Genomic DNA, 25,676 nt, shown 5'->3' on the forward strand with positions numbered 1-25,676 from the left:
TATTTTTTTTTTGGGGGGGGGAGGAAATGAATGAATTCCTATGCCCCACAAATAACCCAGTGATGCATTTTAAATAAAAGGACACATTCTACTCATGTAAAAACACACTGATTCCCGCTGATTCCCGGACCGTCCTCGGGCTGGATTTAGAAGGCGATTGGGCCGGATCTGGCCCCCGGGCCTTAGTTTGCCTACCCATGGCCTAGAAGCTACCAGTTTGGATAAAGGCTGACCAGATTAGTTTGTCCCTGCTTCCTGTAGGCTCAGGGATGTCTCCAATGTGATAGCAGGCACCCCCCCACCCATATATATAATGCTGCCCTATTCAACTTGATCCTATGGATTTTTAAAAAGAAAACCTACGCAGCTTTGGAATTTGAATATGGCCCTTCCAAGGGCAAGGTTAGCAAGAACTCCTAAGCCCACGAGGACACCAAAACTTTTAGAGAAATCACACGTAACACATGTGATTGCAAGGGGCTCTGATTAGATGACCCTAATGGATGATAATCCATCCTACAATTCACCCCAATTTGTTCGTTTACGTTTCCCCATTAATATCACACTTTTCCCTAGTGTACTTCCTCAACCGGATAAAATCTATTCATTTTTTAAATTAAAAAAAGGAGTTCTTGCACTAGGACAATAGAGCGCTTTAATCCACTTTCAGTGCACAAGCCTACATCTCTGGCATGCACTTGAATTAATTATTATTAATAATAATAATAATATTCTGCAAGATAGTGGCAAATCTGGAGGCAGACACAGACTTCAACAAACAGGTCCCGAGAGTCAGTTAGGTACACACACAGAGAGAAATCTATATCACTTTTGTGAAACACAAACCGACTTTTAAAAATAAATCGGAAAACACAAATTTACTGGCTTAAAGTCCTCAAGGCATACGTGCATAAAAATATATATATATACATGAGAACATTGCTATATATTGCTTGCAAATTCTATCTTGATGCAGGAAGTTGCATTTTGCAAGCAGCGTGAAGGCCCTTACGGTAAGGGTTCCTCAGCAAGCAAGAACCGCCGGCTTGCATCCACCACATTTTGGGTTTCTCATCTGCATCCTTCGACTGAGGCTTCTCCTGCAGCCACCGCTGGCTGTGTCCTCCTGCAGCCAGAAAGCTCCTGGTGAAAGAGGGAGAGAGAAAGGACAGAACGCCCTCTTGTGGTTGTTGATCTGTGCGGGGGGGGGGAGGAAGCAGAAGGTCTTGGGAGCCTGAATACAGTGGTACCTCGGGTTACAGACGCTTCAGGTTACAGACTCCGCTCTTCCAGAAATAGTACCTCGGGTTAAGAACTTTGCTTCAGGATAAGAACAGAAATCGTGCTCTGGCGGCTTTGCAGCAGAGGGAGGCCCCATTAGCTAAAGTGGTGCTTCAGGTTAAGAACAGTTTCAGGTTAAGAACGGACCTCTGGAACAAATTAAGTTCTTAACCCGAGGTACCACTGTACAGGGAAGGTGGACAACTGGCTTGACTGTGAGATGTAGCAACAAACAAAGCTAATCTAAGCTGCATCAACAGAAGTCAAGTGTCCAGATCAAGGGAAGTCATAAAGGTAAAGGGACCCCTGACCATTAGGTCCAGTCGCAGACGACTCTGGGGTTGCAGCGCTCATCTCGCTTTACAGGACGAGGGAGCCAGCATTTGTCCGCAGAGAGTTTTACCAGGTAATGTGGCCAGCAGGACTAAGCCGCTTCAGGCGAAACCGGAGCAGCGCACGGAAACACTGTTTACCTTCCCGCCGGAGTGGTACCTATTTATCTACTTGCTTTTGAACTGCTAGGTTGGCAGGAGCTGGGACCGAGCAACAGGAGCTCACCCCATCACGGGGATTCGAACCGCCGACCTTCTGATCGGCAAGTCCTAGGCTCTGTGGTTTAGACCACAGCGCCACCAGCTCTATTCTGCCATCTTAAGCATATCTGGCGCTGTGGTGCAAAGGCCCCCCCCCCCGCATTTCCCAGAGTTGACGACCTTTTTTAAGGGAGGATGGCGCTGCCCGCAGGGCTGGAGGAGGCGGGCAGGACCTCCCAGCTCAGCTGGCCACTTTGTGCCGCAGTGGCCATGGCAGACGGAGGCTCTGGGTGTGGCGTGGGTGGCATGGCAGAGGCGGGCGAGGGCAGCGAACTGGTGCTGGGAGGGGCTGCGTCCAGGCTCTGCCTTTTCCCTGGCACCCTCCAGAACTATGGGTAAGATGCCCCTGCCTGGAATACTGTGTCAGTTCTGGGCACCACAATTTAAGAATCATAGAATCCTAGAATCATAGAGTTGGAAGAGACCACAAGGGCCATCGAGTCCAACCCCCTGCCAAGCAGGAAACACCATCAGAGCACTCCTGACATATGGTTGTCAAGCCTCTGCTTAAAGACCTCCAAAGTAGGAGACTCCACCACACTCCTTGGCAGCAAATTCCACTGTCAAACAGCTCTTACTGTCAGGAAGTTCTTCCTAATAATAATAATAATAATAATTTATTATTTATACCCCGCCCATCTGGCTGGGCCTCCCCAGCCACTCTGGGCGGCTTCCATAAAAACCCAAAATACAATAAAATATCACACGTTAAAAACTTCCCTGAACAGGGCTGCCTTAAGATGTCTCCTGAATGTCAGGTAGTTGTTTATCGCTTTGACATCTGCTGGAAGGGCGTTCCACAGGGAGGGCGCCACTACCGAGAAGGCCCTCTGCCTGGTTCCCTGTAGCTTTGCTTCTCGCAGTGAGGGAACCGCCAGAAGGCCCTCGGCGCTGGACCTCAGCGTCCGGGCAGACTGATGGGGGTGGAGACGCTCCTTCAGGTATACTGGACCGAGGCCATTTAGGGCTTTAAAGGTCAGCACCAACACTTTGAATTGTGCTCGGAAACGTACTGGGAGCCAATGCAGGTCTTTCAAGACCGGTGTTATATGGTCTCGGCGGCCGCTCCCAGTCACCAGTCTAGCTGCCGCATTCTGGATTAGTTGTAGTTTCCGCGTCACCTTCAAAGGTAGCCCCACGTAGAGCGCATTGCAGTAGTCCAAGCGGGAGATAACCAGAGCATGCACCACTCTGGCCAGACAGTCCGCAGGCAGATAGGGTCTCAGCCTACGTACCAGATGGAGTTGGTAAACAGCTGCCCTGGACACAGATTTGACCTGTGCCTCCATGGACAGCTGTGAGTCCAAAATGACTCCCAGGCTGCGCACCTGGTCCTTCAGGGGCACAGTTACCCCATTCAGGACCAGGGAATCCTCCACACCTGCCCGCCTCCTGTCCCCCAAAAACAGTACTTCTGTCTTGTCAGGATTCAACCTCAATCTGTTAGCCGCCATCCATCCTCCAACCGCCTCCAGACACTCACACAGGACCTTCACCGCCTTCACTGGTTCTGATTTAAAAGAGAGGTAGAGCTGGGTGTCATCCACATACTGATGAACACCCAGCCCAAACCTCCTGATGATCTCTCCCAGCGGCTTCATATAGATGTTAAAAAGCATGGGGGAGAGGACAGAACCCTGAGGCACCCCACAAGTGAGGGCCCAAGGGTCTGAACACTCATCCCCCACCACCACTTTCTGAACACGGCCCAGGAGGAAGGAGCGGAACCACTGTATAACAGTGCCCCCAGCTCCCAGCCCCTCAAGACGGTCCAGAAGGATGCTATGGTCGATGGTATCAAACGCCGCTGAGAGATCCAGCAGAACTAGGAAACAGCTCTCACCTTTGTCCCTAGCCCGCCGGAGATCATCAACCAGTGCGACCAAGGCAGTTTCAGTCCCATGATGAGGCCTGAATCCCGACTGGAAGGGATCCAAATGGTCCGCTTCTTCCAGGCGTGCCTGGAGTTGTTCAGCAACCACTCGCTCAATCACCTTGCCCAGGAATGGAAGATTTGAGACTGGGCGATAGTTGGCCATCGTGGCCGCATCTAAAGATGGTTTTTTAAGAAGCGGTTTAATAACCGCCTCTTTCAGCGGGTCTGGGAAGGCTCCCTCACGGAGGGAAGCATTCACCACCCCACGAAGCCCATCGCCCAGTCCTTCCCGGCTAGCTTTTATAAGCCAGGATGGGCAAGGATCCAGGAGACAGGTGGTTGGTTTCACTCGTCCAAGCAGCCTGTCCACATCCTCGGAGGTAACAGGTTGAAATTGATCCCACTCAACTTGACTAGACAGAACTCTAGCACTCTCCCGCCCCGGCCCTGCTCCCACGGTGGAGTCTACTTCTTCCCGAATCTGGGCGATTTTATCTGCAAAAAACTTTGCAAAATCATTGCAGGAGAACATGTGGCCCGTACTGGGCCCCGATGTTGCAGGTGGTTCCGCTAAATTGTGAACCACCTGAAAAAGTCTCCTGCTGCTGTTTTCTGCAGATGCAATAGAGGCGGTGAAGAAATTCTTCTTCGCCGTCGCTATCGCCACTTGGTAGGCTCGACGTTGAGCTCTAACCTGTGTCCGGTCAGATTCGGAATGAGTTATCCGCCACCGGCGCTCTAGCCGTCTCAACGATTGTTTCATTGCCCTCAGATCCGTGGAAAACCACGGGGCTGTCCGGGCTCCATGCAATCGGAGAGGGCGCTTCGGAGCCAAACAGTCAATAGCCCTGGTTAACTCCACATTCCAGCGGGCCACCAGGGAATCGGCTGAAAGGCCATCAACATGGGATAAAGCATCCCCTACCACTCTCTGGAAACCATTTGGATCCATTAAGTGGCGGGGGCGGACCATCCGAATTGGTCCCACCTCCCTGCAGAGGGGATGGGTCGCAGAGAAGTCCAGTTGCACCAGGAAGTGATCTGACCATGGCACTTCTTTCATTTCGCTTTTACTTAGTGTCAGATCACCAACATCCATAGAGGTAAACACCAGGTCCAAGGCATGTCCACGGCTATGGGTTGGGCCAGACTTATTCAGGGACAGCCCCATGGAGGCCATGCTTTCCACGAAGTCCCGAGCGGCCCCTTGTAAGGTCGTGTCGGCATGGATGTTAAAATCCCCTAGGACGACCAGGCTGGGTGTCTCCAGGAGAACATCCGCCACGACCTGAAGCAGCTCGGGCAGGGAATCCTTGGTGCAGCGGGGAGGTCGGTACACCAAAAGGAATCCTGTACTGCCCCTATTGCCCAACTTCCAGAACATGCACTCAGAAAACTGGGTCTTCCCAATAGGACGCCCGGTGCAAACTAATGACTTCCTAAAAATCACTGCAACCCCCCCTCCCCGCCCACGTGACCTGGGTTGCTGTGCGTAAGAGAAACCTGGTGGACAAGCAGCGGCAAGGACAGGCCCATCTGCTTCATCCAACCAAGTCTCTGTTACACATGCCAGGTCAAATCCTCCATCCATGATCAAGTCATGGATGGCAGTGGTCTTACGAATCATTGACCTGGCATTGCACAGCAGCACCTTCAGGTCACGTGGGTATCCCTTGCTGATTCTAGTATCCATCCGGACAGGACCAGACCCGGAGGCAGGGATAGTCCTCAGACAACGACTAAACCTGCCTCCTCTGTAATGACATGGTCTGGTCTTAGCGTAACTCCTCCTCCTACCCGTGATCACTGAGATCGGTTGTCCCAGTGCATCCCCCCCTGTGGAACATGCCCCAGCCATTTTGTGGGCTGGGGCCCACTCCCCGGCAGCCCTGAACCCTCCCCCTAAAAACAAAATAACACCTTAAACAAACAAACAAAACCAATAAAACAATACAAACAAAAAAAAAAAAAAAAAATCTTCTTTCTTGTAGTTTGGATCCATTGCTCCGTGTCCGCTTCTCTGGAGCAGCAGGAAACAACCTTTCTCCCTCCTCTATGTGACATCCTTTTATATATTTGAACATGGCTATCATATCACCCCTTAACCTCCTCTTCTCCAGGCTAAACATGCCCAGCTCCCTTAGCCGTTCCTCATAAGGCATCGTTTCCAGGCCTTTGACCATTTTGGTTGCCCTCCTCTGGACACGTTCCAGTTTGTCAGTGTCCTTCTTGAACTGTGGTGCCCAGAACTGGACACAGTACTCCAGGTGAGGTCTGACCAGAGCAAAGGAGGATGCGGAGCAGAGAAGGATGTTGACAAGCTGGAAGGTGGGCAGAGGAGGGCAGCCAAGATGATCAAGGGTCTGGAAACCAAGCCTGATGAGGAATGGTTGAAGGAGCTGGGTGTGTTTAGCCTGAGAAAGAGGAGACTGAGAGAAGATAGGAGAGCCACCTTCAAATATCTGAAGGGGGGATGGAGAAACTTGCAACCTTCCAGGTGGCACTGAACTGCAATTCCAAACAACCCATGGGCAGTTTTCAGGGATGATGGGAGTTGTAGTTCAGCAAGATCTGGAGGGGCAAAGGTTCCTCTGCTTCGCGTGCAGAAGGTGTCAGATTCAATCCCCGGCATCTCCCAGGTAGGGCTGATTTCCACATTTGCCACAAGAGGGCAGCTCTGCATTTTTTTTTAAAAAAACTAGTGAATATTCTAGCGGAGAACAGGCTTCCTTAACTCTCCGACTTCCAGGTGTTTTGGACTACAACTCCCATCAGTCCTGGCCATTACGGCCGAGGGCACTGTGTTCTTGTAAGCGTGGAGCATGGAAACAGGCTTCTCGGGTTTGGGGCCTAAGCTCCTAGTCCTCAAGGAGGAATGACACAGTGTAAAAAGAGCCCAGGTGGGCCGGACCAAATGTCTATCTCAGAGGTGGCCAATATGGCGCCCTCATTGGCCAATGTTGCGAGGATGATGGGAGTTGTATTCCAGGTTTATGATTTGATCCCGGAATGTCCCACTTTCCCTTAGGATGTCCCTATTCCCATTGGAGGAATGTTGGAGGGTTTGGTGTTATGTGACTTCTGAGACCAGGAGATAAGTAACTAGACAGCCTTTAGAAGACATCTGAAGGCAGCCCTGCCAAGGGAATTTTATTTTTTTAAAAAAAGTTTAATGTTTCATCATGTTTTTATACAGGTGGGAAGCCACCCAGATGAGTGGGGAATAATAATAATAAGACAGTAGATGCTTGGGTTGTGAACATGATCTGTGCGGGAGGCACGTTCACAACCCACAGCCCCATGTCTGGCACGTGTGGGTCGCATTTTGGCACTTCCGTGCATGAGCATGTGCAAAGCACGGTTTAGCATTTCTGTGCATGCACAAGCGGCGAAACCTGGAAGTAACCCGTTCCGGTACTTCCGGGTTCGGCACGGTGTGGACCCCGAAAACGTGCAACCTGAAGCATCTGTAACCCGAGGTATGACAATAATAATAATAATAATAATAATAATAATAATAATAATAATAATTAGAATAGTCTCCCAAGAGACTGCGATCTACTCACAGAGTTAAAAACTGGCAGAGATCTACCTCCTTTATGGGGCTTTTTTTAAGGAAGAAAAGCCCTGTTTTGAGGGGTGCAGGGCAAAAATGTTGAGTTTTTTTAGGGGAGCCAAAGTTGTTGAGCTTCTTTGGGGGTGATCTACCACAGGCGTCCAGCGATCTACCTGTTGGACGTGCCTGGAATAGGATGTCCCTATTTTCAACTGAGAAATGTTAGACGGTATTATTCCCAGTTTGGAGAAGGTTGGTTTAGGGCAATGGTTCTCAAAGTGGGTGGTACTCTCATTATCATAACCTTTTATCTGTTTATTAAATTTGTATATCACCCTATACCTGTAGATCTCAGGGCGGATGATGATGATAATAAAATAATAATAATAATAATAATAATAATAATAAAATAATAATAATAATAATAATAATAATAATAATAATAATAATAATAATAATATTTTTATACCCCTGCCCATCTGGCTGGGTTTCTCCAGCCACACTGGGCGGCTTCCAACAAAATATTAAAATACTATAACCTATTAAACATTAAAGCTTCCATAAACAGGGCTGCCTTCAGATGTCTTCTAAAAGTCAGGTAGTTGTTTATTTACTTGACATCTGGTGGGAGGGCATTCCACAGGGTGGGTACCACTACCGAGAAGGCCCTCTGCCTGGTTCCCTGTAACCTCACTTCTTGCAGGGAGGGAACCGCCGGAAGGCCCTCTGCGCTGGACCTCAGTGTCCGGGCTGAACGATGGGGGTGGAGACGCTCCTTCAGGTACACTGGGCCGAGGCCGTTTAGGGCTTTAAAGGTCAGCACCAACACTTTGAATTGTGCTTGGAAACGTACTGGGAGCCAGTGTCGTTTATGAAAATGAATGGGCTCAATAAATGGCTCCATTTCACTCTTTCCTCCCCTTAATGGGCACTCACCATGCAAGGCCATCCTGGTTCTTTGGAGGAATGCAAGAGGAAGTCTTGATGGTTCTCCCCACAGAACGTTCCCTGTTCCTGTCCTGCTGCGGACGCTGGCCGAATCCAGGCACACTGAGCATCCTCCCGCCGCCTCCTTTCTCCCGCTCCTTCCTTTCTGGTCCTCTCCCATCATCTGTGGCTCCAGTGCCTTTTCGACTGGGAATTGTGTGCAGATCTCCTGAGCTTACGTCGAGCGCCTCCCAAGGGAGCGCAGGGATGTGTTGGTGGGTGGGTTCAGGCCTGCCGGGTCGGCCCAAATCCTCTCTTCCTGGCAGCACTGGGCACCAACCGGTGGGAGGTGGGGGAAGCTGGGTTCCACCGGTGAGTCAGGGCAGGATCCGGCATGTCCCAGTGGCCCCGGTCAGAGGAGAGGCTGTCTTCCCCCTCCGAGCCAGAAAATCGGGGCGAGACGACAGCCGAGACGCCACAGGCTTCCTGCACCATCCGGGTGGCTTGCAAGGCCGTCAGGCGGACAGAGGGGTCAGGATCCTGCCGCAGTTTGGAGAGCGCTGGAGCAAGGGAGAGAAAGGCAGGCCCGTGAGAGAGGAGGACACACTTTGGACAAAAGCAGAAATGGAATGAACCCAGGGAGATAAAGCCCATGGCTGCCTGACTTAAATTGCCATTGGTTTTGCTTGCTTTTTTGTCTCTCCTCTGGTTTTGCTTCATTTTTATAAGATTTGAGGATGCGAACCCAAAACCCAGGCCTTTACCCGAACCCTGACACAAACCGAAACTTAAACCTAACCCCAACCCTAACTCTAACCTAACCCCAACCCTAACCATAACTCTAACCCTAACCCTGACACAAACTAACCCTAACCCAATCTCAACCATAACTCTAACCCCAACCCTCTAACCCTAACCCCTAACCTTAACCCCTACCGTTAACCCTAACCCTAACCCAACCCTAACCCTGACATAAACCTAAGCCTAACCCCAACCATAACTCTAACCCTCTAATCCAACCCTAACCCCTACTGTTAACCCCAACCCTAATCCTAACCTTGACACAAACCTAACCCTAAGCCTAACTCTGACAATAACCCTAACCCTCTAACCCTAACCCCTAACCTTAACCCCTACTGTTAACCCTAACCCTAACACTGGTTTAAATCTGCTTTAGAATTTATGTTAATCTTAACTCCCTTCTCATCATGCATACACCATATGAACGCAGACATGGCGAGAATAAAATGTGATACAATAAGATCAAATAAAAAGCCAGTGTGGTGTAGTGGTTAAGAGCGGTAGTCACGTAATCTGGGTAACCGGGTTCGCGTCTCCGCTCCTCCGCATGCAGCTGCTGGGTGACCTTGGGCCAGTCACACTTCTTTGAAGTCTCTCAGCCCCACTCACCTCACAGAGTGTTTGTTGTGGGGGAGGAAGGGAAAGGAAAATGTTAGCCGCTTTGAGACTCCTGAAGGGGAGTGAAAGGCGGGATATCAAATCCAAACTCTTCTTCTTCTTCTAAAAGAGAATGGGTGCGTGGCAACTTATGGATTGTATTTTTGCACTTCAGTGTAAGCTGGAGGGACCATACGCCTCCTTATTCGAAAATGATATCAAATCAAAACGTACGGCATAGAACCTTCTCCCTTTACTAGCGTGAGACGGTCTTTAATTTGTAAGTCTCCCTGGAGCTAGGAGTTCATGTCGTCGTCATGCAAAGGGGCTTGAGTCCCGCGGTGTTGTTACTTACAGAGGAATATCAAGTCCTTTTTTTCCTGAGTGATCGCAACTGGCTCTGCACACTGGGCAATGCAACCTGAAAGACAGGAAGTCCGTGAGCCTCTCAGGAAGTCACACCTTTCCCGTGAGCATCGACATCCCGCCCCCTTTCCATCAGGACGAGAAAGACCCCAGGGACAGAGAGGAGAGGCAGCCCAAGGCCTGCCTAGACTCATTGTGTGACCTCAAACAATTCACTCTTGTTTTCCCTTTTACTAATAAAAAAATTCCTTCCAGTAGCACCTTAAAGACCAACTAAGTTAGTTCTTGGTATGAGCTTTCGTGTGCATGCACACTTCTTCAGATACATGAAGAAGTGTATTTGAAGAAGTGTGCATGCACACGAAAGCTCATACCAAGAACTAACTTAGTTGGTCTTTAAGGTGATACTGGAAGGAATTTTTTTATTTTGACTATGGCAGACCAACACGGCTACCTATCTGTAACTTTCCCTTTTACTGTAATTTTAAATGGTTTATTTTGTTCCGGCAGGTATATAGCATCAGGTAAGAGGAAAAAGGAGAACAAAATATAATATAATATAATATAATATAATATAATATAATATAATATAATATAATAATAAAATAATATAATACAGTGGTGCCTCGCAAGACGAAAAGAATCCGTTCCGCGAGTCTCTTCGTCTTGCGGTTTTTTCGTCTTGCGAAGCAACCCTATTAGCGGCTTAGCAGATTAGCGCTATTAGCGTCTTAGCGGGCCTAGCAGATCAGCTGATAAGCGGTTAAGCGGCTTAGCGGATCAGCTGATAAGCGGCTTAGCGGATCAGCTGTTAAGCGGCTTAGCGGCTTAGGATCAGCTGCTAAGTGGCTTAGCGGCTTGGGGAAAAGGGGGGGGGAGGAAAAAAACCCCGCAGGAACTCGCAAGACATTTTCGTCTTGCGAAGCAAGCCCATAGGAAATTCGTTTTGCGAAGCACCTCCAAAACGGAAAACCCTTTTGTCTAGTGGGTTTTCCGTCTTGTGAGGCATTCGTCTTGCGGGGCACCACTGTAATATAATATAATATTTATAGCCCACCCATCTGGCTGGGTTTCCCCAGCTACTCTGGGCGGCTTCCAACAAAATATTAAAATACAGTAATGCATCAAACATTAAAAGCTTCCCTAAACAGGGCTGCATTCAGATGTCTTCTAAAAGTCAGGTAGTTGTTTTTCTCTTTGACATCTGGTGGGAGGGCGTTCCACAGGGCGGGTGCCACTACCAAGAAGGCCCTCTGCCTGGTTCCCTGTAACTTGGCTTCTCGCAGTGAGGGAACTGCCAGAAGGCCCCCGGAGCTGGACCTCAGTGTCCGGGCTGAACGATGGGGGTGGAGATGCTCCTTCAGGTATACTGGACTGAGGTCATTTAGGGCTTTCAAAATCAGCAGCAACACTTTGAATTGTGCTTGGAAACGTACTGGGAGCCAATGCAGGTCTTTCAGGACCAGTGTTATGTGGTCTCAGCAGCTGCCCCCAGTCACCGGTCTACCTGCCACATTCAGGATTAGTTGTAATTTCCGGGTCACCTTCAAAGGTAGCTCCACATAGAGCACATTGCAGTAGCCCAAGTGGGAAATAACTAGAGCATGCACCACTCTGGCGGGACACTCTGCGGGCAGGGAGGGCCTCATCCTGCGTACCAGATGGAGCTGGTAGATAGCTGCCCTGGACACAGAATTAACCTGCGCCTCCATGGACAGCGGTGAGTCCAAAATGACTCCCAGGCTGCACACCTGCTCCTTTGGGGGCACAGTTACCCCATTCAGGACCAGGGAATCCCCCACTCCAGTCCACCCCTGTCCCCCGAAAACAGTACTTCTGTCTTGTCAGGATTCAACCTCAATCCGTTAGCGCCATCCATCCTCCAACCGCCTCCAACTAGTGCGATGAATCACAGGGTGATAAAGGAATAGGGGCACTATTTTGCTCACCAAGAAAGATGGCAGCTGCTCTCCGGATCGAGACCTGAGGGCACTGAAGGTGGTCCAGACATTGGAGCAAGATGACAGGGATGGTCTTGACCTTCCAGGACTAGCAAAGCAAAGAGGAACGTTAAGAACATAAGTAGAATCTGATGGATGAGGCCAATGGCCCATCTAGACCAGCCGTCTGTCCTCAATAGTGGCTGACACGATGCCTGTGTCATGGAATTCTACTCCTATTGATCCAGAGCAGAACTCCAATGTATAGTTTTTTTATTATTATTATTTAATTTTTTATTTTTTATCAACAACCAAACACAATCAGTGAAACCCTCCAGGCAGCTGATACATTGGGTATACATAATCAATAATAACATATTCAAATCAACCATATATACAATTTCATATACCGTATTTTTCGCCCTATAAGACGCACTTTCCCCCCTCCAAAAATGAAGGGGAAATGTGGGTGCGTCTTATGGGGCGAATGCAGACTCCTTGGCTTCAGCGATAGCAACACGAAGCCTCCGAAGCCTGCGCTCCGGAGGCTTCGCGTTGCTTCCGCTGAAGCCAGGAGAGTCTGCTGTTTGAGGCTGGCGGTGGAGGAAAGCAGCGCTTCCCCCATCGCCAGCCCCAGAGGATGGGGGGCAGCGGGAAGGCGCGCGACGCCTTGCCGCTGCTCTCCAACCCGGGTTTGAGGCTGGCGGTGGGGAAAGCAGCACTTCCCCCATCGCCAGCCCCAGAGGATGGGGGGCAGCAGGAAGGCGCGCGACGCCTTGCCGCTGCTCTCCAACCCGGGTTTGAGGCTGGCGGTGGGGAAAGCAGCGCTTCCCCCATCGCCAGCCCCAGAGGATGGGGGGCAGCAGGAAGGTGCGCGACGCCTTCCCGCTACTCTCCAACCCTCCTTTGGGCTTTTGCGGGAGATGGGGGAATTCCCCCACCTCCCGCAAAAGCAGGTAAAAGCCGCGCGCTCTTTAAAGGGGCTCCGCGGCTTCTGCTGGCTTTTCTACGAGGGGGGGAATTCCCCCACCTCCTAGAAAAGCCTGCAGGAGCCGCGTACCCTTTAAAGAGCGCGCCGCTCTTGGGGGCTTTTCCCCAAGGAGGGAGAAGGGACTGACTGGCCACATCAGTCCCTTCTCCCTCCTTTGGGCTTTTGCGGGAGATGGGGGAATTCCCCCACCTCCCGCAAAAGCCCGCAAAAGCCGTGCGCTCTTTAAAGGGGGTCCCCAGCTTTTCTAGGAGGTGGGGGAATTCCCCCACCTCCTAGAAAAGCCTGCAGGAGCCGCGTACCCTTTAAAGAGCGCGCTGCTCTTGGGGGCCTTTCCCCGAGGAGGGAGAAGGGACTGACTGGCCGCATCAGTCCCTTCTCCCTCCTGGTCGAAAAGCCCGCAGGAGTCAAGTGGGGCTCCTGTGGGCTTTTGCGGGAGGTGGGGGAATTCCTCCACCTCCCGCAAAAGCAGGGAGAAGGTCTTGGAGTAGCGCACAGGCTGCGTGCAGCCTGTCCGCTGCTCCCAGAGCTGCGGGGGGGAAATCATATTTTTTCCCTTGATTTCCCCCCCTGAAAACTAGGTGCGTCCTATGGGCCGGTGCGTCTTATAGGGCGAAAAATACGGTATGTTGACACTCTTCCATCCACAAGTTTTATTTACTGTATTTTTTGCTCTATAAGACTCACTTTTTCCCTCCTAAAAAGTAAGGGGAAATGTGTGTGAGTCTTATGGAGCGAATGCAGGCTGCGCAGCTATCCCAGAAGCCAGAACAGCAAGAGGGATTGCTGCTTTCACTGCGCAGCGATCCCTCTTGCTGTTCTGGCTTCTGAGATTCAGAATTTTTTTTTCTTGTTTTCCTCCTCCAAAAACTAGGTGCGTCTTGTGGTCTGGTACGTCTTATAGAGTGAAAAATACGGTAACTTTTAACATTTTAATTGCTGCAAATTGTTCAAACCTACCCAAATAATTCACTATCTTCTCAAACCAATCCTCCTCTTTCTCACTGGCCTTAAACCCTTTCAATCTGTGTATCTTCACAGTTAGATATTCTAAAATTATAATATTATTCAGTTTTTTCCTCCATTGGTTCATCCCTAGCTCTTCTGCATTTTTCCAATTATTCGCTATAACCTGTCTGGCTGCAGTTACCATCAATTTTACCCATTTACATTCCTCTTTTGTTTTTAACTCGGTGCTACTCAGACTAATAAATACCATTAATTTAGATATTCTCACCTTCCTACCCACAGTTCACAATATTTCTATACCAATCTGTTTCCAAAATTCATTAACTAACAGACAATCCCACCACATAGGACTCCAACGTATAGTTAGCATGGTAAAACCTTAAACACGTTGCAGGATTCTCCAAAAAACAGACCAGAGGCAACTGTATTTCATCCGGCAGAGATTTACTGCTACTGAAGGCAGATGAGCATAATGGTCACAAATCCAAAACGTTCAGGATTGGCACTGTCCATAAGAAATCCAGTTGCAGCAGACTTAACTTAAACTTACAATAACTTTTTATAAGTCTAAACCTTAACACTATATACAGAACATCACACCAGAAGGAAAAGAGATCAGAGAATGTGAAACCTAGGCTGCTTCTGGCCTTACTATTATAGTCAGCATGACCTTGACAGAAAGAGATGACAGAACCAGTTTAAGCCAGTTGTACTCAGCTTCTCGGAAGGTATTACCCAAATATCATGAACCTTGAAATAATAATAGTAAAATGTCCAGTAGCACCTTAGAGACCAACTAAGTTTGTTCTGGGTACAGTGTAAGCGTTCGTGTGCATGCACATTTCTTCAGATACCACAAAATCAGATTGCATGCACACGAAACCTTATATATACCCACAACAAACTTAGTTGGTCTCTAAGGTGCAACTGGACATTTTTCTTTTTATTTCGACTGTGTCAGACCAACACGGCTACCTACCTGAATCTAGAATCATGAACCTCTGGCCTGTTTCTTTCACCCAGAGAAGCTCCCAGAACATAGCTGTCAACTTTTCCCTTTTCTTGCGTGGAATCCTATTCAGAATAAAGGAATTTCCCTTAAAAAAAGGGAAACTTTGACAGCTATGTTCCAGAACCCTCTTGAATTAAGTAGAATAGGAAAGGTCTCTACACATCAGTTCAATACTTTCTGCACTAGGAAATGCAAACTGACAGCCTCAAGGGGAAACCTGCAAGCAGGATTTGAACACAAGACCCCTTTGCCTCCATGAGATTCCCAGCAACTGGTATTTAGAGGCATAAACTGGACTCAGTGAACTCAAAAGAGTCTTTACAAAATCTGGAACGTGCAGTCGAAATATTTGAAAAGGCGGCTCCAAAGATATTTGATTCCAAACTCGGAATCCTAGAAACTGAATACCAAAAATTGTGGGATCCAGAAAGACTCAAGGGGATTTGCAGAGATGGAATCCCAAACTGAAATGGGGGTACTTGCCATTTTTTAACTTGTCTCCCACCTGGCCCTACAGGGGGAAATTTGGAGCATACCCTGCCAAGCCGTTGCTAGACAAAGGCTGGTGACTTACGATTTGCCGGCAGAGGGTCTCTGCGATCTGAGGGTGGTCGTGCCAAGCCTTCTTGCTGTTAATCTTCTTCGGGAGGGACCAGCCCAGGAAGCAGAAGCACCTGGCGAGGGCATCCTGGCAACCCTGCCGTGAGGAGTCAAAAGGGGCGTCAAGGGTCAGTCAGGGAGAGGGCAGGTCAATGGCAACAGCAACCGCCAAGCTGGCAACCTCTGCCTCTGCTCACAACCATCCTGATCTCTAAGTTGTCTTCCTCATTTTATTCTAAGTTTGTATTAAAATTTGTAAATTGTGACCGGGGGGAAATTGAACACACATTTTAAAAAAATCGTTTGGGGGTGGGAGAGCATAGAAATCATATGTAACGTTAAGATCCAGGAGGAGAAGTCGAAAAGCACTCCCTGCATCCTTCCATATGTAATAAATAAATAAATAAATAATAATAATAATAATAATAATAATAATAATAATAATAATAATAATAATAAATTAAATTAAATTAAATTAAATTAAATTAAATAATAATTTTTTAATTATTTATACACTGCCAGTCAGTGCAGACATTACTGAGCTAGATGGACCCAAGCCATAGCTGTCAACTTACAGATTTGAAAATAAGGGACCAGCAGCCTCGACAATAAGGGATCAGCAGCCAAAATAAGGGATTTTAGTCAACCAGCTAAAGTTAGAAGTTAAAAGGGACCAGATAATTTGGGAGAGGAGCGCCAGTTTTTAGCCCTTCGTTTCCAGAGGTTGCTGCTCAAGACACCAGCCGATGAAACACTGCAATTAAATAACTACAAGCAGCAACCACTTTTTGTGCAAAACCAAGTCCAAGCTACGAAGATGCTGCTGCAGTTCTGTATCTTTTCTCTCGTGCGCCATCTGCAACTCTCAGTTCCATCAGGCGGGGCGGGAGGAAGAGAGGGGGGAATAGCCCCCAAAGTAAACCTCGCAGATCAGACCATCTATGCTAGTCTACCACTACAAATCTATGGGAGAAGCGCTTGCGGTCCTTCCTCCGCTTTCCCCCTCTATGGCTAGTCCTTGGAACACCTGCCCGCACCTCCGCTTCCACCTCCTCTCTCTGAACTGCTTTCTCTATAGTTGCCCTCGCTCTCCTCTCAAGGCTCCTCTGTCCCGGCAGGGAGGGGCTCCCGGGGGCCGAGGCTGGTGAGAGGAGGCTGGAGGGGGGCTGGCCGGGCAGCCAAGCAACACAGTTGGAGCCTCCCTCCTCCCTGGCCGGCAGGGAGGGAGGGAGGGAGAGGAGCTGCTTCCTTTGAAACCCGGGAAATTTAAGGGACATCATCAATAAGGGACAGCAGCGGGACACGGCACTGGGATAAGGGAGTTTCCCGCCAAATAAGGGACGGTTGACAGCTATGACCCAAGGTCCTGACTCAGGGTAAGGCAACTGCATCCTCTGTTCCTGACTCACCTTCACCACCTCGGGCTCCTCGTCTTGCAGGTGGAGGAGCAGCGGGAGCAGACTCTGGGTCACCTGCTCTTGGATGAGGTACTTCTCCTTCTTCTTGACCACGTTGGGCAGCTCAGCGAACAGGGCAATGGCGGAATTGCGGGTCCTGGCCTCTGCCTGTGGGCAACAGAGGCTGTTTCATGTGGGTGGGGCTTAAATGTTCAGAGCTTGGCTGAAAGCACAGGTAGATCAAACGGGGAAGTCCCACCAGCCTCGAGAAGGGAGAAACCTGCCACTCTGGCTGCCCCTAGCCCTCGCTGACTGAAATATACTCAGAGTCGAGTGTGAATGTCATGCTCTTTATTCAGCTCTTAGTGGCAATGAATGAAACTTTCCCCAAAACGTCTAGCTATATATACACATTATTTACACAATGGGACCCACATGATTGGCTAATTCTGCAGGCCAAACAGGTTGTGGATTCACTTCCTCCAGAAGCCTGATTGGCTGCTCCTGCAGGCCAATCAGGTTGTGGTTTGACTTCCTCCAGGAGCCTGATTGGCTGCATCTGCAGGCCAATTCGGTTGCTGATTCACTTCATCCAGGAGCCTAATTGGCTGCTTCTGCAGACCAACCAGACTGCTGCATTCTGGATCCTATTGTTCTAGGATTCAGCTCAGTACATAACACTGACCATGTCTCCAGCCCTTAATTCCTACATTTCACCCTCACTGACCAACCATCTGAACCTCATTATTTGACCCCCACTGCCCAGATCTTTGAGCAGGGGAGGAGTTTAGCTCTGCCCTCTTCCCACCCTTGCCCTCAACCCATTCCCCAGCCTGGCTTTACGTGGGATGTAATCCACTGGGGCAGTCAAGTACAACATTCCTTGTTTGCTAGAGTGGACATGCAGAAGATGTTGGTCCAGCCAGTCGAGCTTCCTGTTCCTCCTGGCTGGAGCATCCTTCCTTTGCATGTGGCTGGTAGGTGGGTGCGACCTTTCCAGACCTGGTAAAAGGCCAAGTCATGTAGCCATCTTCCCTTCTTTTTTGTCCTGCCTGCTTCCTGCTTCACCTGAACCACACTGCTGGCTCTCTCAGCTAGCAGTCCCTGGGTTATCTCTCATATGGGGTAAACCCATTTGTACGTATTTGTAACTTTAAGCCTAAAGCCTGCCTTCAGGGATCACACTGTGCTTTGCCTGATCGTGAGTAAACTTCTTTTTGTTACTTATGAATAAGACTGTTGTTTCTTTATTCTTTTAGGAGGGATATTACCAGGAACATATCCCAATCTGGGCAAGCCAGATTGAACTGCTTATTGTTTTAAGAGACTCACACGAGCCTGCAACCAGCTTCTGGCTGTGTAATAGGGGAATGCACTCTGCTACTTGCTAGCGCGAGTTAGGAAGGATAATATTAATCAATATATCCTCTCCTGTTACCCACAACATTCCCGCACCTTACGGGTCTCACACTGACCCAGCCTCTCCATTTTCAGGGCTAATGAAGGAGACATAGCCAAGCCACCAGGGACTGGAGGGAGAAGGGGGTGCAGGGAGCCCTGAAAACAGAAGTGGGGGGAACGATGGGAGCATGGAGAGTTCTGGGGTCACGGGGCGGTGGGAGGCGCACCCCAGACTGGAAGGAAACCTCCCCCAATTTCTTACATTGCTGAACAAAGGAAGCAGCTTCTCAGCCAAGCTGACAATGTCGCTCCTCTGCATGAACTTCAAAAGGTTCTGGATGGCCGTGATGCCCTCAGCGACAACCACGCCGTCTGCCTCTTCCAAGCTGCCCAAGAGCGTTGGCATGAGGGTCTTGACCTCCTCCACCTGCAAACAGGAAGCAGATGAACATCACTCCCTTCCCCTAGCTTCTTCTGGACAGAAAGCTGACTCTTGGGTCTCTAGATAATGTGGGGTGCGTCATCACTGTAGCAGACAAGTACAACACTTCCTGTTTGCCCAGAGTGGACACACAGGGGAATGTTGCTCCAGCCAGGAGGACTTCCTGTCACACCTGGTCTGGAGCATCCTCTCCCTCCCCCCAGGCGTGTGACCAGGTAGATGGACATGACCCTGGCAGACCCCATAAAAGGGCTGTTCATGCAGCCATCTTCCCTTCTTCTTCGCTTTATTCCATCTTGATTCCTTTTGCTGTCTGCTGGCTCTCAGCTAGCAGCGCATAGGCTCATTCCCATAAGGCAGGGATGTCCAACAGGTTGATTACGATCTATTGGTAGATCCCTATGAGGTTTTGGTAGATCGCGGTCGATCTCTGGCTCCCTTTCCTTATTGTTGCTAAAACTGACTCCTGCGCTGCCCCTCACCCCGCCCTCTATTGTTGTATGATCTCTGGAAGGGAAGACGGAGCTCTCTCTGTGCTGCTGTTTTGATCCACAACAATCTTTTTGTTAGTGACTTTACCCCTTTGTCCCTTGCCTTTAACACCCACCAAAAAATGGAACTTCCCCCCAAAAAGCTTTTTTTTTAACCCTCACCAAACTGGGCTTTCCTCAACAACTTTGAGCTGAACCCAGAAAACCGGGGGTTGGGACTTCCGGGTTGGCGTGATCAGCTAATGGCGGATTCCCTCCGAGCTCCGGAGGGAATCGGCTCTGTGGAAGAGGGGTCCTGCCGCCGCGGCGACGCGGGGACCCTTAGAAACCACAGGCGCTGAAGCCTGTGGACTTGGTGACTCGGTGGGCACCATTAGCGCCCTCCCCGACCCGCGAAGAAGCCTTTTTAAAGGCTCCGGAGCGGGTGACGGAGAGTGGCGCGGTGCTGTGAGTAGACCGCTTCTTCCTCGGAGTGAAGCCGCAAGCCATGGCTGGAGAGCGCTGACTTCTTTCCTTGACCATTCGGACTACAAAGTAACAACCCGTGAGTAATACGGAAATTGGAATTAAAAATTTCTTTTAACTGAATTCGGCACGACCGGGGGAGGTGCTAAAAGGAAGTCCGCCTCCCCTCCCCTGCAGGCATCTTAAAGCAAGAATTTGGATAACTAAGGTTGAGAGACTGTCTTTCTCTCGCTGAGATAAAAACTTTTAATTTCATGATTTGACTATATAAGTTTGGTGCTGGAGGATTAGAATTGACTGGGAGAGCTGAAGTTTAACCCCCCGGATCCGGGAGTGAACCGAGAGAGAGCCTGTGGAGGTTTTAAATAGAGTTTGACAGCTGTCAAATGAGCTGTCAAAGTCAGGAAACTTGGCTTTGTGCTATTTTCACCGGTTATTTTTGTTACATTGGACTATAAGCTTTGGAAAATTAAGAAGAAATAAGAACAAAATAACAAAATAACCTGATTGTTGGAGAAAGAACATTGTAACCAGAATCCCTCTAGAGGGGGTTCTGAGACACTACAATGGCTGTAGATGGAAAAGTACAGGCAGAGTTGGATAGAGTGTTTCATTTCCTGGGAATATTGCAAGAGTTGAGTGATGTTATGGCTACAAATCTTACAACCTTGAACTCTAAAGTAAACAATTCTGTCGAAACTGTTGAGGATTTGATTCAAGAAGAATCTGCAGCTGGAAAAGAAGAAATTTGTTTTGTTTTAGAGGAGTCGAATGGAGGAGCTGAAATGTGGCATGTGGAAAAGGACAACCAGAGGCCTGTCAGGATGGAATATAAGGAAAGCAAGGTTTGGATGAAGAAAACTTGGTATGAAATGGAGAATGAAGAGTGGGGACTCTCCCTTATGGGGAGTCCAGAAGACCCTTGGATTACAAATTTGATGAAAGACCCTTGGATTACAAATTTGATAAAGGTGAAAATTGAAGTATTTGGGACTTTTGGGACATTGGTATTTGAAAAGACTAAGAAACAGGATCTAGACTTTTTCTTCGAATATGGAGGCCTGGTTGGAAAAAATATAGACCCTAGTGGGCCAAAGCTGCTCCGAGACTTGATGTCTAACATGAAGGATTGTCAACAAAACCGGCTAAGAGGGACTGAAAGAGACTTAAGGGCCTCGGATGTGATAGACCCAGGCTGAGAATTGATAGACTGAAAGACAATTTTTGGGGATCAAAACCGGGGAAGGGGGGGGAAATTTCGGAATCCAAAGGGGTATAATTATATGTTTTTATTGGATAAGTTGTTTGGTAATAATTATAAAAATTGGGAAACTCGTGAAAGGGAACTTGGGTCGACCTTAGAAAAAGGGGTAAATGTTATGTTAAAATGAGGTTTAGAGGTTTAAATTTGGTTAATTAAGATGATTTAAGTAAAATGTCAATAAGGGATAATTTGGGGATAAGAACTTGCTGAGTTAATTATTGGAATAGGGATGCAAGAAGGGGAGGTGGGGGAAGTCCGGGAAAGTGGTTAAGAAATTAAGGCTTTAAAATTATATTTGTTATGTGTGTGTGTTGTGTGTTGTGTCTGTATGTTTTTGTGTTTGTCAAAAAACCTTTTGAAAACCCTAATAAAAAATTTTATTAAAAAAACCACAGAAAACCGGGGTTGGATCACTGCCAGTTTTTAATTCTGAAAGTTGATCGCAGTCACTTGAGAGTTGGCCACCCCTGCCATATGGGAGGGACTCAAACTCTCTTCTGTAACTACAAGCTAAAGCCTGCCTTCAGGATCATAATGTGAGCTGAATGTAAGTAAACTTCTTATTACTTTTAAGAGAAGACTGTTGTGTCTTTATTCTTTTAAAGAGGGATTAAATGGGAATTTTTAAATTATTATTATTATTATTATTATTATTATTATTATTATTATTATTATTATTTACCAGGGACAAATCCCATCTGGACAAGCCAGACTGGTTTGCTTAACTCAAGAGATTCAAACGAATCTACCAAATTGCTTCCTGCAATATATAGGAGAATGTGCTCTGCTACCAGCTCACTACCGTGAGTGAGGAAGGATAATATTTAATCAATATAGCCTACTACCCACAATATTCCCACAGATAAAGGTAAAGGTACCCCTGACAGTTAAGTCCAGTCGTGGACAACTCTGGGGTTGCGTGCTCATCTCGCTCTATAGGCCGAGGGAGCCGACGTTTGTCCGCAGACAGCTTCCGGGTCATGTGGTCAGCATGACTAAACCGATCGGAAGGTCAGCGGTTCAAATCCCCACGACGGGGTGAGCTCCTGTCCCTCGGTCTCTGCTCCTGCCAACCTAGCAGTTCGAAAGTGTGAACTGCAAGTAGATAAATAGGTACCATTCCAGTGGGAAGGTAAATGGCGTTTCCATGCACTGCTCTGGTTTCGCCAGAAGAAGCTTAGTCATGCTGGCCACATGACCCAGAAAAAACTGTCTGTGGAGTAGACAAACGCTGGCTCCCTCGGCCAGTAAAGCGAGATGAGTGCCGCAACCCCAGAGTCGTTCTTGACTGGACTTAACTGTCAGGGGTCATTTACCTTTTTAAAATTATACCCTGCTTCCCCTCTCCGTGATGGAACTGCTGAAAGCGGATTGCGAGACAAGGAGAGCGAGCAGGAAAGGGGCCACGATCCATTTGCCAAGATCACAAATTGTCGAGCGGAAAAACAACAGGGAAAGACCAAAGCGCAAAGAAGATAATCGGGGATCAACGCCCTAAGCAGAAAACTTGTTTAGACAGCAATATTCTCAACTGCTGACGGAAAGCAGATAAAGAGGCGGTGGCAGGGAGTTCCGCAGGCGGGGCACCGTGGCAGAAAAGGCACTTTCAACCTGTCGCCACCAGCCTTCCTGCAGAAGGCAGCATCTCATGCACTTGAGGGCTCTCTGGCCTGATCCAGGAAGGCTGTGGTTACATTCTCTGTATTACCCTTTGCCGGCCCTTCCAACTCCACAATTCCCATGATTCATGTGAGAGGGGTTGTCCCCGCCCCCTCCTTCCTCACCTTATCAGGGTGGATGGCTAAGATGCCCAGAGCTCTCAGGCCAAGGGAACGGACGTCCGGGCTGGGGTTCCTGGTCCACTCCTCAAGACTCTCAAAGATCTGGTCTGCCGGCAGCTGCTCAATCTCCTGGTAGTGGAGAAGCTGAGGAACAAGAAAGGACCATCGGCCACGTGAGAGAGGAACGGGCAGGATGCGACCACCTCTTTCCCTGAGATGGAGCTTGCCTAGATGAGCAGGGCCTACAGCCGTAAAAACGTCCTCATTAAGTCTCCAAAATGCTCTGTGTGTGTGTGTGTGTGTTTGTTTTTGTTTTTGCTTTTGTTGTTGTTGTTGATGATGATGATGATGATGATTACACCCAGCTACACTGGGCGACTTCCAGCACACAAAAATAATAAGAAAACAGCAAACATTAATAGTAACAATCAGATCCTACACAAAATAGGTCACAATAACTTTAAAGTAAACAACGTATACCAAATAAAGCAATATGCAATAATCCAACAGTAAACACTAAAAAGAAACATCAGCTAGTAATAATTAAACAGTTATCAATTACAATAAAGAATTACTCATCCATAATCAATAAAAACAGCAGCAAATCACAATGCATAAAATTCGACAAGTCATGCAAGACGATGTAAAAGGATTAAACTGAGAAACAAGGGCGCACAACTTATAAAATTATTATTATTTTTTTTAAAAACTATCCCTGAACTCTGCTCCCAGCTGCTTCTCATTGTGTACAAAATAACAAGGTGGTTTAGGGCAGGAGTTTTCTACCTTTTCAGACCCAGGACCTGCCTTTAGCCCAAACATTAATTTGGGGAGCCAGATCTTAACCCTTTACCATACAATATCTTTATTACATGTTTACTTATGTTGACTGAGCTGCATGTAATCAGCCCTGGGTGCAAGATTGGAAGGATAAAGAGGCAAGCAAATTAAAAAATAAATAAATCCTCAACCAATTCATTAGGCCTGCCTGCTGTTTAAACAGTCCTTAATCAACTAAGGACTCACCTCAAAATTAACCATTTAGATAACTCATTAGTCCGTTAAATTTAATTCCATTCGATTTTAAATGTCTTTTAAATCGATTAGCTGAGCTCACCCTTAGGATACAGTCTTTCTCTCCCTCCCCCCACCAGCATTTCTCACAGGAGGAATCAAAATAGCTTCCCCAAATTAAAATGTCTTTAACCCCTTAAACACACAGACTCCGAATGGGGTTGCCTGTGAAGAGGGAAGGAAGACCACAGTTCAGTCTCTCTTCAAACTTGCGAGGTGACGTTCTCCTCACTGCACATTTTAAGCACACGGCGCATTTCTTATTTCCTTATTGCATTTTTATTCCACCTCTCTCCCCAGGGAGATCAAGGTTGTGTGTGTGAGGTTCTGCCATTCCTCATTCAATCTCCACAACAACGTTGCGAGGTAGGATAGGCTCAGAGAAGGTGTCTGAGGGTTTCGGACCAAAATCTTTCCAGCCCTTCGCGGGGATTGAACCCAGAGAGGTTCTGAATGCCAAGAAGATACTCCAGCCCTGAACGACGGCCTTTGGGGCGCAGCTTCCATCCTAAGCTTCTGCAGGGATCGCTCTCCTCCTGGTCCTGAATGGGGAAACTGTGTCCCCGAAGGACCAGGTGTGCAGCCTGGGAGTCATTTTGGACTCACAGCTGTCCATGGAGGCGCAGGTCAAATCTGTATCCAGGGCAGCTGTGTACCAGCTCCATCTGGTATGCAGGATGAGACCCTCCCTGCCCACAGACTGTCGTGCCAGAGTGGTGCATGCTCTGCTTATCTCTCGCTTGGACTACTGCAATTTGCTCTATGTGGGGCTACCTTTGAAGGTAGTGGCGCCCGCCCTGTGGAACGCCCTCCCACCAGATGTCAAAGAGAAGAACAACTACCTGACATATAGAAGACATCTGAAGGCTGCCCTGTTCAGGGAAGTTTTTAATGTGTGACATTTTAATGTATTTTTAATCTTTGTTGGAAGCTGCCCAGAGTGGCTGGGGAAACCCAGCCAGATGGGCGGGGTACAAATAAAAAAATATTATTATTATTACTCCTGTGGAGGCTTGGGAGGCAAGCTGCACGGCCGCCAGCCACATGGTTGATGGGGCACAGCTGGCGGGCATGCAGGGAAAGGGCAAAGCCACACATCTCCCCCATTCACTGGGACTCCCCTCAGAGGCCAGTGCCCTGGCGCAACGCACCAGTAAGCCCAACAGGAAAGACGGCTCTGTTTCCCCACCTGGCCCTGTATGGGAGAAGGCGTTCTCTCAGGTCACCTGGTCCCAGGTGGTCGCTCTACCTGTCCTGCACATCTCTTACCTCTACGAAGAAAGCAATGGTGGTCGGCTTGAGTTTTTTGCTGCCTTTGCTGAGCAGAGAGAACATCATGTCCAGGATCCTCATGGTTTCGGGGCAAGCAAAGTGCAGCATGGCTCTGGAAGACACCAGGGGGAAGGCGCCATGTTGTTACAAGGAAGGAGGGTAACGCCACCCCTGCGAGGCGGCCGCAGCTGAATAATGCAGCACCCCTCTTGTTGTGATATTGGGAAATCTCAGCAGGTTAAAAACTTTGGTTCATGTAGAAGAGGAGCATGCTGGGAGAACCAAAGATTGTAGAACGTTGGGAATGCGTATCTGGGTCTCAATTACTGACTTTAAAAGTGTGAATGGGGTTATCTCTTTCCCTTCACAGGATTCTAGCTGATTTGTGGTTTTGACACCTGGGTGTCTGGGACGTAGATTCCGTGTGAGAGAGTTATCTGGCTAATTTACAACTCAAAGAATTTGGTCTGTCTCTGGGAATGCTTTAATCTTTCAAGGCCCTTTTGATAAACAGAATTCAGCTAACAAGCCTGAGTTATTGTTCCTCCACGTAACCATTGGCAAATTGCTAATTAATCCAAAG

The 25,676-nt window shown here is 48.4% G+C and overlaps 1 protein-coding gene across 5 annotated transcripts in view; it reads right to left on the reverse strand.

Moving 5' to 3' along the window:
* Window positions 1-1,080: 1,080 nt before the first annotated feature.
* LOC308588713 (maestro heat-like repeat-containing protein family member 7) overlaps window positions 1,081-25,676 on the reverse strand; it is a 68,006-nt gene continuing 43,410 nt past the window's right edge. For 4 of the 5 annotated variants that reach the window (XM_081197327.1, XM_081197328.1, XM_081197326.1 and 1 more), the window contains 9 exons: window positions 25,091-25,205; window positions 22,751-22,891; window positions 18,567-18,731; window positions 16,916-17,071; window positions 15,481-15,603; window positions 11,947-12,046; window positions 9,987-10,052; window positions 8,243-8,793; window positions 1,081-1,143 (listed from right to left, as the gene is read on the reverse strand). In XM_081197327.1, the coding sequence (XP_081053453.1) occupies window positions 8,519-8,793; window positions 9,987-10,052; window positions 11,947-12,046; window positions 15,481-15,603; window positions 16,916-17,071; window positions 18,567-18,731; window positions 22,751-22,891; window positions 25,091-25,205 (1,141 nt within the window). In that variant the 3' untranslated portion in view covers window positions 1,081-1,143; window positions 8,243-8,518. Of the gene's footprint in view, window positions 1,144-8,242; window positions 8,794-9,986; window positions 10,053-11,946; window positions 12,047-15,480; window positions 15,604-16,915; window positions 17,127-18,566; window positions 18,732-22,750; window positions 22,892-25,090; window positions 25,206-25,676 lie in introns of those variants that run through there. The other variant, XM_081197330.1, reaches the window with a different exon arrangement.

Source organism: Podarcis bocagei, assembly GCF_964188305.1.
Source record: "Podarcis bocagei genome assembly, chromosome: 6".
In the NCBI taxonomy this organism is placed as follows: domain Eukaryota; kingdom Metazoa; phylum Chordata; class Lepidosauria; order Squamata; family Lacertidae; genus Podarcis; species Podarcis bocagei.